This window comes from Sinohyriopsis cumingii, chromosome 10 (assembly GCF_028554795.1).
Source record: "Sinohyriopsis cumingii isolate HCF-2022 chromosome 10, ASM2855479v2, whole genome shotgun sequence".
Taxonomy (NCBI): Eukaryota; Metazoa; Mollusca; class Bivalvia; order Unionida; family Unionidae; genus Sinohyriopsis; species Sinohyriopsis cumingii.
This window is the reverse complement of record NC_142970.1, coordinates 59,806,052-59,823,606: the sequence shown is the minus strand read 5'-3', so window position 1 is coordinate 59,823,606 and position 17,555 is coordinate 59,806,052. Positions and strand designations below refer to the sequence as shown.

The window sequence follows — 17,555 nt, the reverse complement described above, 5'->3', positions numbered from 1 at the left end:
TCGAAGAACCCTAACATTACTCATGCACAGCAAAGTGTATCTACCTAATGCAGAGTAAAAGGTGCACCACAAGATTACTCCTACACACCAAATTGTCTCTACCTAATGCAGCGTAAAAGGTGTACCCCAACATTAGTCATACACACCAAATTTTCTCTATCTAACACATGGTGTTTGGAGAACCCTAACATTACTCATGCACAGCAAAGTGTATCTACCTAAAGCAGTGTACAAGGAGTAATCCAACATTACTCATGCACACCGAATTGTCTCAACCTAAAACAGCGTGTAAGGAGTACCCACCATTAGAGATTTATACACACCAAATTGTATGTTCTAAAACAGCATGCAAAGAGTACCTCAACATTACAAACTGGTACACACCAAAATCATCTCTACTTTAAGCAGCGTGCAAGAAGTATCCCAACATTACTCATACACACCAAATTGTCTCTCCCTAAAACAGCGTGCAAGGAGTGCCTCAACATTATAGACTCACACACCAAATGGTCTCTACATAAAACAGCATGTAAGGAGTATCCGCACGTTACAGACTCGTACATACTATATTGTCTCTTCTTAAAACAGCGTGCAAGGAATATCCCAACATTACTCAACCACACCACATTGTATCTACCTCAATCAGCGTTCAAAAAGTACCCCATCATCACAGACTTATATACACCAAAGGGTCTCTACTAAAACAGCGTACAATGAGTATCCATCCATTACCGACTTTCACACTACATTGTCTCTACCTAAATAGCGTGCAAGGAGTACCCCACCATTACAGACTTGTACACACCAAATTGTCTCTGCCTAAAAGAAGGTGCAAAGAATAAATGAACATTACTAATACACACCAAATTGTATGTACCTAAATTAGCTTGCAAGGAGCACTCCAACATTACCGACTCAAACATTACCGCCCATATCATATTTTGTCCATATTATTATACTGTTTGAGCAGCTCAATACGAAATGACACCATGACGTCATGGAGTGGCTAGACACGATCTCCAAATTAACTTTGAAGTCTACATCACTACTTTGCTCGTTTCACAGTACAATTACGTATCTACATATTTGTGTTCATTTCGAATGGACTTTTAGAAACTGGTGAGATAACTTTCAGTCTTGGAAACTATTTTATGCATTTCATAAATTTTATTTAAAATATGCATTCGTTTAATCTCTTTCACATCTAACCATTACTTCCAAACAATCAGAAACCCCTGTGATGAGACACTGCAGCTGTTCAAAGATGTACACATGACGTTTGTGAGTACTGACCACTCGGACAGAATGGTGGATCTGTGGAATAAAGGCGGCTGTTACTCTCAGCTCTATAGTAATCTGGGATATAATTTACACCTTAATTGGGTAAGTTGTGTGTCTGTCTGTCTGTCTGTGTATATATGTCGTATTCATGTATTTTTCTGTCTATCGGTTTGTTTTTCTACATAACATATTGAATAATATAATGTATAATTCAAGTATCTCCAATTACATTGCTCTATGTACGTGTCTGTCCTACTGAATATATGTTTGTATGTCTGTCTCTGTCTGCTTAATGCGTATGTTGATAATTAATCAAAGCTCAGTTTGGTTAGATATTGATATGAGTTACTGCATGCATGTATATTTATTTATATGTTAATTTATGTAGCTTATTAATTAATTAGCTAAATTAAGAATCACATCGTCGATAAATTAATACACATTAAAAAGAAAGCGATGGAATGCAAAAGTTGATTTTGTTAAAAAGCCGCATCGTGTGAATACTACTACTACTACTACTACTACTAATAATAATAATAATATCGACGCTTATTATTTTATGTAGTATTACATTTGGAAATATGCTAACATTTTACAAGACAATTAAGTACAGACATCAGTGAACACTGCGTATCTTTCAGTTTGTAATGCCTAAACATGCCATGCCTGGGGAAAGTTTATGTTTCGCCTTTAACATTACGAATAATGGTTACGCTGCCCCATTTAAAGCCACTGATGTCCACCTTGGAATCCTGAATACAAAGTAAGAGGGAGTGAGTGGTACTTATCAAATAGACGGTTATTTTCTGAAATTTCAAAGCGGTCATCTTATAATTTGCTGTTAAAAAATCGAGAGCAGTTGTGTTTGCTTTAAAATTTTAAGTATTTGTTTTGATATTAACTTTTTAAAGCATCCTTTTTTCCCACCCACCACCGCACAAAAAAACCCTAAAAGAACACCCACACACCTCAAAAAAAAAAAAGACATTACGTCTACTATAGCAAATATGCATTAGACATGAATTGTATTAACAACAACGCTTTAGGGCCAGGTACTTAATTTATTGTAAAACCTCGTTGTGAGGCCAGGTACCTAATTATTGTTTTCCATGTAAAATTTTCAGTAATTGTTATCAACATATTTCATCAAAAGTTGTATACTTATAGATTCTATGTCATTTTCGCCACTGTTTGTTAGGTTTATATTACCAAATTCTATCCAAGCACGTTTCAACGTCACGTTGTAACCAATTTAATTTTTATTGATTTAAAAGAAATGGATTTTAGATAATTTACGGTAAAGCCATTGTACAAGGTCTCTAGTTACCATCATTGTACGAGACAAACCCATGGCCATTGTTCCTCAAATTTTTAACTTAAAACGGACGCCCCTTGTCCTCAAATCTGCTATAAAGCAGAGACAATTGGTCTTCAAAATTTCACTACGAACGCCCTATTCCACTGGCAAAAGCTTTTTTCTAGGAACATCCTAGTCCACTGGTCGCCATGGTTTGCTAGGAACACCCTATTACAATGGCTAAAGTCTTGCTAGGAGCACCCTAGTCCAGTCGCAAATAAAATTTTACTATATCTTGATAGTGCACACTGAAATTCAAATTAATGCATGCGGAACTCATCCCTTTTTATGCACTATCTATTCACGCAGAACGGATGATCGATTCATTCATTGTGATATCATGTCCATTTACACAAAGCAGTCCTTGTGCTATCATATATATTTCACATTTAAAGCATGCAAAACACAGTCCTTGTGAAGTCCTGTCTATTCGCATATAAAGCTTGCGTAACAGTTATTGTGATGTCATGTCTATTCATATGGAATTCATTCGCTACCCATTCCATGCGAGTTCCTGTCTATTCAATTGGACAGCGTGCACTACTCAGTCCTTACCACGTCCTGTCTATTCCCATGAAAAGCATGCACTACGATGTCCTTATGACATCCTGCCTATTCCCATGTAATGCATGAATTACTCAGGCGTTATGACATCCTGTCTATTCCCATGTAATGCATGAATTACTCAGGCCTTATGACATCCTGTCTATTCCCACGTAAAGAATGCACTACGATATCCTTATGATTTATGTTTATTCCCATGTAAATAATGTATTACTCCGTCCTTACGGCGTCTTGTCTATTCTCATGTAAAGCGTGCATTACTCACTTATAACGTTCTGTCTATTCACATGGAAAGCGTGTACTACTCAGTTTTGATGACGTTCTGTCTAATCCCATGTAAAGCATTCATTACTCACGTCTTATAACGTCCTGTCTATTCCCATGGAAAGCATGCACAACGATGTCCTGTCTGTTCTCATGGAAAACATGCATTAATATGTCCTATCTATTCCAATGAATAGGATGCACTACAATGTCCTGTCTATTCCCAAGGAAAACATGCACTACGATGTCCTGTCTATTCCCATGGAAAGCATGCACTACGATGTCCTGTCTGTTCTCATGGAAAACATGCACAAATATGTCCTGTCTATTCCCATGAATAGGATGCGCTCCGATGTCCTGTCTATTTCCATGGAAAACATGCACTACGATGTCCTGTCTATTCCCGTGGAAAACATGCACTACGATGTCTTGTCTATTCCCATTAAAAGGATGCGCGACGATGTGCTGTCTATTCCCATGGAAAACATGCACTACGATGTCCTGTCTATTCCCGTGGAAAATATGCACTTCGATATCCTGTCTATTCCCATATAAAACACGCACTACATGTCCTGTCTATTCCCATGGAAAGCATGCACTACGATGTCCTGTCTATTCCCATGGAAAATATGCACTACGATGTCCTGTCTATTCCCATGGAAAACATGCACTACAATGTCCTCTCTATTCCCATGGAAAGCATGCATACGATGTCCTGTCTATTCCCATGGAAAGGTTGCACTACGATGTCCTGTCTATTCACATGGAAAGGATGCACTACGATGTCCTGTCTATTCCAATAAAAATGATGCGCGACGATGTCCTGTCTGTTCACATGGAAAACATGCACCACGATGTCCTGTCTATTCCCATGGAAAGGATGCACTACGATGTCCTGTCTATTCCCATGGAAAAGATGCGCTACGATGTCCTGTCTATTTCCATGGAAAACATGCACTACGTTGTCCTGTCTATTCCCATGGAAAGCATGCACTACGTTGTCCTGTATATTGCCATGGAGAGCAAGCACTACGATGTCCTGTCTATTGCCATGGAAATAATACACTACGATATCCTGTCTATTCCAATAGAATCCATGCACTACGATGTCCTGTCTATTCCCATAAAAAGGATGCGCGACGGTGTCCTGTCTATTCCCATGAAAAGGATGCACTACAATGTCCTGTCTATTCCCATGGAAAACATGCACTACGATGTCCTGTCTATTCCCATGAAAAGGATGCGCGACGATGTCCTGTCTATTCCCATGGAAAACATGCACTACGATGTCCTGTCTATTCCCATGAAAAGGATGCGCGACGATGTCCTGTCTATTCCCATGGAAAACATGCACTACGATTTCCTGTCTATTCCCACGGAAAGGATTCGCTATGATGTCCTGGCTATTTCCATGGAAAACATGCACTACATGTCCTGTCTATTCCCATGGAAAGGATGCGCTACGATGTCCTGTCTATTCCCATGGAAATAATACACTATGATATCCTGTCTATTCCAATAGAAACCATGCACTACGATGTCCTGTCTATTCCCATAAAAAGGATGCGCGACGATGTGCTGTCTATTCCCATGGAAAACATGCACTACGATGTCCTGTCTATTCCCGTGGAAAATATGCACTTCGATATCCTGTCTATTCCCATATAAAACACGCACTACATGTCCTGTCTATTCCCATGGAAAGCATGCACTACGATGTCCTGTCTATTCCCATGGAAAATATGCACTACGATGTCCTGTCTATTCCCATGGAAAACATGCACTACAATGTCCTCTCTATTCCCATGGAAAGCATGCACTACGATGTCCTGTCTATTCCCATGGAAAGGTTGCACTACGATGTCCTGTCTATTCACATGGAAAGGATGCACTACGATGTCCTGTCTATTCCAATAAAAATGATGCGCGACGATGTCCTGTCTGTTCACATGGAAAACATGCACCACGATGTCCTGTCTATTCCCATGGAAAGGATGCACTACGATGTCCTGTCTATTCCCATGGAAAAGATGCGCTACGATGTCCTGTCTATTTCCATGGAAAACATGCACTACGTTGTCCTGTCTATTCCCATGGAAAGCATGCACTACGTTGTCCTGTATATTGCCATGGAGAGCAAGCACTACGATGTCCTGTCTATTGCCATGGAAATAATACACTACGATATCCTGTCTATTCCAATAGAAACCATGCACTACGATGTCCTGTCTATTCCCATAAAAAGGATGCGCGACGGTGTCCTGTCTATTCCCATGAAAAGGATGCACTACAATGTCCTGTCTATTCCCATGGAAAACATGCACTACGATGTCCTGTCTATTCCCATGAAAAGGATGCGCGACGATGTCCTGTCTATTCCCATGGAAAACATGCACTACGATTTCCTGTCTATTCCCATGGAAAGGATTCGCTACGATGTCCTGTCTATTTCCATGGAAAACATGCACTACATGTCCTGTCTATTCCCATGGAAAGGATGCGCTACGATGTCCTGTCTATTCCCATGGAAATAATACACTACGATATCCTGTCTATTCCAATAGAAACCATGCACTACGATGTCCTGTCTATTCCCATAAAAAGGATGCGCGACGGTGTCCTGTCTATTCCCATGAAAAGGATGCACTACGATGTCCTGTCTATTCCCATGGAAAACATGCACTACGATGTCCTGTCTATTCCCATGAAAAGGATGCGCGACGATGTCCTGTCTATTCCCATGGAAAACATACACTACGATGTCCTGTCTATTCCCATGAAAAGGATGCGCGACAATGTCCTGTCTATTCCCATGGAAAACATGCACTACGATTTCCTGTCTATTCCCACGGAAAGGATTCGCTACGATGTCCTGTCTATTCCCATGGAAAGGATGCGCTACGATGTCCTGTCTATTCCCATGGAAAGGATGCGCTACGATGTCCTGTCTATTCCCATGGAAAGGTTGCACTACGATATCCTGTCTATTGCCATGGAAAGGATGTACTACTCAGTCCTTATGACACCCTGCCTGTTTCTATGTGTGGCAACATGTCACCTTGTTGATGGTGGCTTTCTACAATGTAAGGTTTATCTCGGCATTAACATGAAAATTTTAATGCTCAAAAAAAATAATAAGTTTTATTATTTTCACTTGTATTGGACAGATTGGGACTCACAGGTTGTTATTACAAAATCATTTAGAGTAACCTGTGTTGATATAAATCTAGATGTGAAGTTGTTTTGTCATTTTTGAGACCTGGAGCCTAAACAAAAGGCAAAACACGCACAGTCACGTTATTATAAATATATAGTAATTCATGGAGAACAAAATTGTTCTGATTAATTCAAGTGGTTCATCGAAAATGTGAGCTGACTTAAAACATTGCTTCTTGAAATGAATTCTGACTTATTTACAAAAGCTAATAAATTTTCTATCTAAAGTTTATATGAAAATTATATTCTAACGATGAAATGTGACGTGTAAAGTAAACCTTGCTGCTGGTAGAAACATAGTAATAGTAAAAATAATACATTTACTATTGCTAATCCACAACGGCGTCGATTCCAGTTATATCATACAGAATCAACGGTGTATAACTGATACTTTCTGTTTTCAGCACTCAGGAGGTCTACTCCGCTCCCATCGATGCTGACCCAAGAACCTGGATCCCCGGCAGAGACCACGTGATAAGGGGATCAGTAACGTTACCAGCTAATATCAAGGAAAACAATTACACTGTAAACAATGCAACATCTAGTCAGATAAATCGGTACCCAAAAGTGTACTGATACTGATGGACGGTTTGGGGATCTAATCTCACACCCATTAAACCGAGCAATTGGTGCCAACAAATGTCCCACAATACATCAGTGTACGTTTTAGATACTAATCCATATTTCTCGCTGCTCTCGTGCTACGGTTGGTTTGAAAAAAAGTATTTCAGTATCACCACAGGTTTGAGGCTGATTTATCGGACTAAACCCCCCATATATATATATATATATATATATATATATATATATATATATATATATATATATATATATATATATATATATATATATATATATATATATATTCTCAACCTATTTGTACAATATATATTCTCAACCTATCTTCGTTCGCAAACCATCTATCTATCTGTCTGTCTGTCCGTTAGTCTACTTATCTTTAAATGTACCTCTAAGTACTCTAACCCCAACAACAATTTATTTAATTTAAAATGAATGTGCTAGCTGACTGGCTATGAAGAGAGATGATATTTGTTAATAAATGTGTTAACTTAGTGTCGATCGTACAAGGATCGTATTGTACAAGGATCGTACAAATTTCACAAATACGCCAAGTAGCAATTAGATTGAGACTACAAGTAATTAGAAACTATTTGTATGATATTCTATTTTTGGGGATGGGGAGAGGGCGAAGACCATGAAAAATAGATTAAAATTTACAGACAGACTAAAAGCAAGATCCGTGTACCCTTAGCAGGATGGTCATAATTAAAATGTACAAGTGGGCTATATACAAAACCCTTGTCACCCAAAGCAGGATGGTAATAATTAAAATTTTCGTAAAAAGGCTATCAACGTTTTCGTATCAGCTCACTAGAAGACGATAAATTTATACAAAACTACGAAGTGGCTACAAACGTTCCTGTACCCATACTCGAGACAGTAATAATTTAAACGTTCACATGTTGACTATACCGTTCCTGTACACAATATGACATTGATCTCATCACAGAAGAGGTATATAAATTTTCTCGTACACCTACTCAAAATGGTATTGAATTAAAGTGCCCTCTACCCTATTGTAGCTTCACGCATTTCATTGAAAAGTAGTACTTTAGGTACGCGTCTGTTTATTATATTGTGGACAAGATATGTTGTCTAAATCCGATTGGACGTTATAAATAAATAAGAACGCCATCCACCTAGTGAGTAGTTTTGTTAAGTCCTTGTTGCATAGAAGGTACGGGCGTTATTTAAATATATTGATTGTGTTGCATATAAAATGACATGTTGATATAGGTCTCAACATTTAATTTTACTGACTCACTTCGACTTCATTTTCTTAATATTTTTCTAGTTCATCAAAAATAAATATCGTAATGTTAATATCATTAAGGAACAAGGCTTATAAAGTCACATGTCTGCAAAGCTAGAACAATCACTGAATTTGGCTGTGATTACCATCATGTGCATTCTAGTCTCATGTTTTATTATAAATGATTCATAACGTACATTAAATTGTATTAATAATCATGTCTAAATCCCTTGTGTCATAGATGGTTCACTTAACGGTGCCTAGAGGTATACTGACAATGTCCTGTCTGAATCCCTTGTGTCACAGATGGTTCACTTAACGGTGCCTAGAGGTATGCTGACAATGTCCTGTCCGAATCCCTTGTGTCATAGATGGTTCACTTAACGGTCCCTAGAGGTATACTGACAATGTCCTGTCCGAATCCCTTGTGTCATAGATGGTTCACTTAACGGTGCCTAGAGGTATACTGACAATGTCCTGTCCGAATCCCTTGTGTCATAGAAGGTTCACTTAACCGTGCCTAGAGGTATACTGGCAGTGTCCTGTCTAAATCCCTTGTGTCATATGGTTCACTTAACCGTGCCTATAGGTATACTGACAATGTCCTGTCTGAATCCCTTGTGTCATGGAAGGTTCACTTAACGGTGCCTAGAGATATACTGAAATGTCCTGTCCGAATCCCTTGTGTCATAGATGGTTCACTTAACGGTGCCTAGAGGTATACTGACAATATCGTCTGATTTCCTTGAGTCTTGGATCGTTCACTTAATTGTACCTAGAGGTATAACGATAATGTCTTGTCTGAATCCCTTATGTCAGGGATGTTTCACTTAACAGTGGCTTGAGGTCGACTAACAATGTTCTGTCTGAATCCATTATCATTGATGATTCACTTAACGGTGCCTAGAGGTGTACTGACAATGTCCTGTCTGAATCCCTTGTGTCATGGAAGGTTCACTTAACGGTGCCTAGAGATACACTGACAATGTGGTGTCCGAATCCCTTGTGTCACAGATGGTTCACTTAACGGTGCCTAGAGGTATACTGACAATGTCCTGTCTAAATCTCGTGCGTCATGATGGTTCACATAACTCGCAAGCGTTTTTAACTTTTCTTTTGATGAATCATGAAGTAAAAAGCGAAAAAGCTCTTGGGTTCAGTCAATACATGTTTTCAATTGCTCGTTCATTCTACGTGGATGAAAGTTTGTTTTGCACACATTATCAGCCTGTGTTCGACCCACTATGCTATCATATTTATGCAGTGTCAATTGCATTATTGTTATCGGTAGTTGACACTAAAAATTTAATTCTTAACTGATAGAGAAAAAGTTTGTTATATAATTAAGCCCTCTGATTCATTAGTCGCATATAACTAAGGTTGTTATATAACTAAGCCATCTAATTCACTAGTCACAGGTGATTAAGGTTGTTATATAATTAAACCGTTTAATTTGTCACAGATAATAAAGGCTGTTATATAACTAAGCCCTCTAATTCATTAGTCACATATAATAAAGGTTGTTATAAGACTATGTCCTCTAATTTATTAGTCACAGATAATTAAGCTTGTTATATAGCTAAACCCTCTAATTCATTTGTCACAGATAATAAAGGTCGTTAGGTCGTTATATAACTAAGCCCTCTAATTCATTCGTCACAGATAATTATGATTACTATAAAAGCAAGTCCTATCATTCATTAGTTACAGATAATTAAGGTTATTATATAACTAAGCCCTCTAATTCATTAGTCGCAGATAATAAAGGTTGTTATATAACGCTCTCTAATTCATTAGCCACAGATAAAAAAGGTTGTTATATAACTAAGCCCTCTAATTCATTAGTCACATATAGTAAAGGTTGTTATATAACTAAGCCCTCTAATTCATTAGTCGCAGATAATAAAGTTTGTTAAATAACTATATAACTAAGCCCTCTAATTCATTAGTCACATATAATAAAGGTTGTTATATAACTAAGCCCTCTAATTCATTAGTCGCAGATAATTAAGGTTGTTATATAACTAAGCCCTCTAATTCATGAGACACAGATAATCAAAGGTCGTTATATAACTAAGCCCTCTAATTCATTAGTTGCAGATAATTAAGGTTGTTATATAACTAAGCCCTCTAAGTCATGAGTAACGGATAATCAAAGGTCGTTATATAACTAAGCCCTCTAATTCATTAGACGCAGATAATAAAGGTTGTTATATAACTAAGTCATTTAATTCATGAGTCACAGATAATGAAGGTCGTTATATAACTAAGCCCTCTAGTTCATTAGTCGCATATAATTAAGGTTGTTATATAACTAAGCCCTCTAATTCATGAGTCACATATAATTAAGTCGTTATATAACTAAGCCGTCTAATTCATTAGTCACATATAATGAAGGTTGTTATATAACTAAGCCATCTAACTCATTAGTTACAGATACTAAAGGTTGTTATATAACTAAGCCCTCTAATTCATTAGTTACAGATAATAAAGGTTGTTATATAATTTTCACATTAAATTTCAGATATTTTTGACAATTAGCCCTAAAGGAGCTCAGAGAGATGACGAATACGTGCTCCTGGAGACCGATGGCATAGAGACTAGCAAAAGCATAAATGTTCTTCCTCAAGTAAACCTCGTGGTCCAGGTACTGTCCACTGTCACATATAATTTTGTATACAGTCAACTTACGCCTACCTACATATGGTGCGCATCGATATTTGCGCTTTTGGAATCTACCGATTCCATTTTCAAGGGCACAAAGCTACAGAAGAACGATTACACCAACGACACAATAACCAAACAAACAAAACCCAAAAGCGGAAATGCTATACAAAGTCCGCATTGTGTTTGCTGTAAATGGGTACAAATAATTATAAAACTACGGTTGAATACATTGTGTTTGCTGTAAAATGGGTACAATTACTTATTAAACTAAGGATGAATGCATTGTGTTTGCTGTAAATGGGTACAATTAATTATAAAACTAAGGTTGAATCCATTGTGTCTGCGCTGTAAAGGGGTACAATTAAATATACAACTAAGGTTGAATGCATTGTGTTTGCTGTAGATGGGTACAATTAATTATGAAACTAAGGTTAAATCCATTGTGTTTGCGCTGTAAAAGGGTACAATTAAATATACAACTAAGGTTGAATGCATTGTGTTTGCTGTAAATGGGTACAATTATTTATAAAACTAAGGTTAAATCCATTGTGTTTGCGCTGTAAAAGGGTACAATTAAATATACAACTAAGGTTGAATACATTGTATTTGCTGTAAATAGGTACTATTAATTATTGTTGTTGTTGTTGTTCTAGGGCGTAACACCATTTTTCAGCACAGTATAGGTTATACATGGCGGCCAGTATAACTGGTGGAGGAAGAACCCTGGAAAACCCAAGGAAGAACCACCTAACCGCGAGAAGCTACTGGCAGGCTTTCTCACGTACCCACGTTAGCCGAACCTGAGACTCGAACCCACGCAGACAAAGGTGAGATGGCAGTGATCCGGAACGGTGAGCGCTTTAGACCACTCGGCCACTCGGGGCCCCTGCAATTAATTATAAAAGTAAGGTTGAATGCATTGTGTTTGCTGTAAATGGGTACAATTAATTATACAACTAAGGTTGAATGCATTGTGTTTGCTGTAAATGGGTACAGTTAATTATACAACTAAGGTTGAATGCATTGTGTTTGCTGTAAATGGGTACAGTTAATTATAAAACTAAGGTTGAATGATGTTGAGTAGTGTTACTTTTTAGTTCTAGCAAGACAAGAGAAGCTAAAATAACATTCAAATCGAAGGCGTTAGTAGGCACTCAGAACGCCTTACCATACACCGTTGCAGAAGCTCCTAGCGGGGTATCCTTCAAGGAGGGAGTATCTAAGTTCACTTGCTAGGCTAAAAGCCTGCAAAGAGTTGAGCCAAAGCTATGCCAGTTAAGCACACTAACTTCACCACGGTAGACAGACAGATCTGGGATGAATGGACTGAAATATAGCTTTGCAAAACTTTCTTGGCTTCATTCTTGACTAATTTACTATTTTTATCTATCCTACTACTCTTTTCACTCTTCTTTCTCCCGTCGTTTATAGTCAAGGGTGACTGCAAATACGTACCATATAGATATATAGGTCAGCAATCAGTTATCTGCGCTGTCAAGAAAAGTGACACCTCGAATGTAGCATTTCATCCTATATGTTGCGTTTCGCCGAGCTGCATGAATTTATGTTCTATAGCAAAACTGCATAATTGAATTGGTGACATTTAATAGCTTAATAAATGCTTTTTGATAAATTTCATTAATGTGTTTTTGAAACATTTTACTTAAAAATAATAGTTGAGACCATGTATTTGATATAGCCAATAAATGGCGTGAAAATCTGATTTTGTTAACCTGTAAGTTCTTTGTTACCTAGGCATTGAAAGTGACCGTTTGGGATTATTTATGGTTTAAACCGCTGGGTTTGGGTGTACGCAGCTGGCGAAACCAATAGATTTCGTTGGATAAAGAAATGCTATGGTTTCGTTTGTGTAATTGTTCTTTTGTGGTTTAATGACTTGAAAAAGGAATCTGTATATTCCGAAAACGCTTGGGCTGGTTTAGCACCAGTTTTGCACTGTTGATTGTTGGTTTTTCTGTCAAATATATAATTTCCATGACCATCACAATCTTGTTTGATCTAATGCCTTTGAAAAGGCTAATATTTGCCGTGTACTTCGTGACTATATATGACCTATATTCCGTATGAACATTTCTTGATGAATCCCAGACATATAGCACTACTTGCTTATAGACTACTGTATTACATGGCACTACGTGCTTATAGATCACTGTATAATAGTACTGCATTATCAAGAAACGGACTAATATGAATCATCAACCATATACATCATGGCAATTTGTTAGGGGCTTGTTTCATTCATAGAATTGTTCGTGAGTCTTCAACCTTGTACATCCCGGTAATTTGTTAGGGGTTTATAGTAATTGCGCGTGAATGTTCAACTTTGTATTATCGGTTGACTTGTTAGGGGCTTATAGTAATTGTGCGTGAGTCTTCAGCCTTGTACATCCTGGTGTGTCAATAGGGTTTTATGTTTGATAGCTATCGTTTCATCGCATTTCCCTTACCTCCCGGTGGGGAGCGTTAAATCGGCAAGTGTTATAACTTGCTTGTGTGGTAATAGGAGCTTGTTCTTGCGCAATGCATTTTTTCTTAGGTGCTTCATAGAAGAATATTTCTCCGAAATACAGTTAAAAATCTTTATTGGCCGTTTCCATCCAAAATTTTCAAGGTTCCGAACTTATTCTATAATACTAGAAAAGGTTCAGTAAACTTGAATATAACGTAACTAACAAGGGTCACGTTGTAACTAGCAAGTGTCGCTTTGTAACTAACAAGTGTCACGTTGTAACTAAGAATTGTCACATTGCAACTAACAAGCATCACGTTCCAACTAAGAAGTGTCACGTTGTAACTAACAAGTATCACGTTCTAACTGAGAAGTGTCACTTTTTAACTAACAAGTGTCACGTTGTAACTAAGAACTGTCACATTGTAACTAATAAGTATCACGTTCTAAGAAGTGTCACGTTGTAACAAACAAGTATCACGTTCTAGCTAAGAATTGTCACATTGCAACTAACAAGTATTACGTTTTAACTAAGAAGTGTCACGTTGTAACTAACATGTGTCACTTTGTGCTTTATATGACTTGGCAGCAGTTAGAAGCACTGCCCAACATTCAAATGCAAGCGTATTGACATCGATACATGGAACGAATGTGTCGCAGAATGACGCATTAATTCAGATACATGAAACTAGTGTGTCACAGAATAAAACCTAAGATCAGATACATGAAACAAATGTATCGCATTAATTCAGTTACATGAAACTAGTGTGTCATATAATAAAACCTAAGATCAGATATGTATCGCATTAATTCAGATCCGTGAAACTAATGTCATAGAATAAAACGTAAGAGCAGATATGTGAAACTAGTCTGTCATGAAATAACACCTAAGATCAGATACATGAAACTAGTATGTCATAGAATAACACCTAGATCCGACACACGAAACTAGTGTGTCATAGAATAACACCTAAGATAAGATACAAGAAACTAGTATGTCATAGAATAACGCCTAAGATCAGGTACATGAAACTAGTGTGTCATAGAACAAAACCTAAGATCAGATACTTGAAACTAGTGTGTCATAGAACAGCACCTAAGATCAGATACATGAAACTAGTGTGTCACAGAATAACACCAAGATCAGATACATGAAACCAAGTGGAGTGAAACATAAAATAGATGGAGGAAGAAAATATTTAAAAGTGAAACCGTCTTGCAAGAACTTGCATTTCTGCAAATATTATGTTTCATGAAACATTAATTACCTCAGATGGACCTACCCAAAGTGAATATCAGTATCTGACAAACCCAAAATGGATATCAGTATCCATCAAACACCATATGGACGGATACAAAGAGGATATCAGTATATTGTAAATCCCATATGGACCGAACCAAAGTGAATGTAAGTATCCCGTAAATTCCATATAGACCGACCCGCAGTGGATATAAGTATCCAGTAAACCCTATATCTACCGACCAAAAGTGGATATCAGTACCTAGTAAACCCCACATAGACCTAATGTGGATGACATTATCCCATATGGACATACTCAATATGGAGGTCAGTATCCCATATGGACCTACTCAATGTGGAGGTCAGTATTACGTATGGACCTACTCAACGTGGAGGTCAGTATCCCATACGAACCTATTCAATATGGAGGTCAGTATGTGGTGTTGTTTATACACAGCGGATTATGGTTGTTTCTTTTCACATTTTGAATGAAGCTCCGTCGTAAACGCTGTATTACGAAGCTCCGCCCTAAACGCTATATTACAAAGCTCCGTCTTAAGCACTATATTACAATGATTGCTGCATGAACTGTCATCAAACAGTTATCCGTGATTATTTTTAATGAAACGTATAAGGAACTGTCATCAACCAGTTATCCGTGATTGTTTTTAGTGAAACTTATAAGGAACTGTCATCAACCAGTTATCCGTGGTTGCTTTTAGTGAAGCTCATAAGGAACTGCCGTCAACCAGTTATCCGTGATTGTTTTTAGTGACACGTATAAGGAATTAACAATACAATTAACATCAGACCGTCGCGTTAACGTCAGACATGACAATGTGCGGCGATTACAGTGTTTCGTCGCGTTACGTCAGACATACGATAATGTGCGGAGATTACAGTATTTGGGATTTCATCGCGTTACCTCAGACATACGACAATGTGCGGCGATTACAATGTTTAGAATTTCATTGCGTTACGTCAGACATACGACAATGTGCGGCCAATACAGTGTTTTGGATTTCATCGCGTTACGTTGGACACAGGACATTTTGCGGCGCATATAGTTTTTCGGGGCTTCACGTCGTTACGTCGGACACATGACAATATGCGTCGTATACAGTGATTGGGGCTATACCACGTTACGTTGGACAGAAGACAATATGCGTCGCGTACAGTGTTTGGGACTTCACCTCGTTACGTTGGACAGAAGACAATATGCAGCGTATACAGTATTACGTTTCATGCTATCAAAATATGTATTTAGTAAACCGAAAGGTAACTCAGCTTTGGGAATGGACAAGTCAGTTTTAGTAATCGACAAGTAAATCAACGTTTTACATACTTACAGTGACGCATCTACTTTGCAACCAATATTTACGATAGGCAATTTCAAAATATCAGTGTGCATTAATATCGTGCGCAGAAAGGTTCAGTATGTTTCATTGTGAATAAAACCATATCATGGCAATGTATACGCTGCAGGTATATTTCCCTTTGTCTAAATATAGCCCATCAACACAACTATGTGAATCTTTATGTCTCAACATGTCATTGCGTCTGTCTGTCTGTCTTTATATCATACTTTTTTCTAATCTTGTTTGAATCAATACGTTTTTCGGCCTGCCTTAATGATCTACATTAAATTAATTTTTCTCTGCCTGAGAGAGTTCAACCAAGTAATTATCTGCATGACAGTTTCGGCTGGCTGCCTGAATTCACTGACTGAATTGAAGTCGATCTGTTTTCACGTCTGACCATTATATATTTGTATTTTGGACAGGGTACCCTTCAACACAATCACGGAACTGCCGCTGTACTTCAACCCTGGACATATCCAAGCCAGAGCAATCACTCTAGGAGGTTTGATTTTACAGGTAAAAGTAGAATCTTTCCAAACGTTTTAAAAAAATAATTTTCACCTACATCCTGAACGAAAAATGTTTTCGCCTCAAAACGTGTGCGTGCGTTGATCAGCATGGACTCGTACGACACGTGAGAAATGTTGAATTTATTAACATGATCTCGTGCGATTCGTTAGAGAGTTTGATTTTATCCACGAGGCCTCGTGCTATTCTTGAGAGATATTATTTCCGTGATATTGCCTGCGTCTTGTTTGTAATAACAGACTTGAGTGAGCGTATGAATTGCATATTCGACCGCTCCATGGTTTATGTGGTTAGATCGTCCGCCTCAGACGCGGCAGGTCGCGAACTCAGGCCGAGCTATACCAAAGACTTATACAAATGGTACTTACAGCTGCCTCGCTTGGCGCATTAATATTAAGATGTTAGTGTAAGATTGGTCGGTCTGGTGTCAGAATATATGCCTGGGTGGGACATGATGCTACATATCTGCGGCATGATGCCTCAGTACTAGACATCGCTCTAAATTGCTACACTGCATACATCATAGGGAAATGATTAAAATTGTTAAAGCTACATTTAAATCCAAAAACCACATATTGCATATCCCATTTTAGGCTTTTAAAATATTGCTAGCAAATTCCGAAAATTACAGTTGGGACTTATAAAACGTATCAGTCAGTGAGTCTAAAAATATAAGTGCACGAATGCCAAAAAAGATTCCAAAGTATCGCCATTTTGGGCGTTTGGTACGGAAACACGGATTGAACATCTGAATCGTACGACACATCAAATAT

General features: G+C 37.9%; 1 protein-coding gene across 1 annotated transcript in view; it reads left to right on the top strand.

The window, feature by feature from the left end:
* Positions 1–17,555, top strand: part of LOC149790214 (uncharacterized) — an 80,907-nt gene that overhangs the window by 31,128 nt on the left and 32,224 nt on the right. Inside the window, exons 9-13 of the mRNA XM_089973422.1 lie at positions 1,230–1,383; positions 1,923–2,044; positions 7,087–7,207; positions 11,041–11,163; positions 16,677–16,770. Of these exons, the coding sequence (XP_089829548.1) occupies positions 1,230–1,383; positions 1,923–2,044; positions 7,087–7,207; positions 11,041–11,163; positions 16,677–16,770 (614 nt within the window). The remainder of the gene's footprint in view (positions 1–1,229; positions 1,384–1,922; positions 2,045–7,086; positions 7,208–11,040; positions 11,164–16,676; positions 16,771–17,555) is intronic.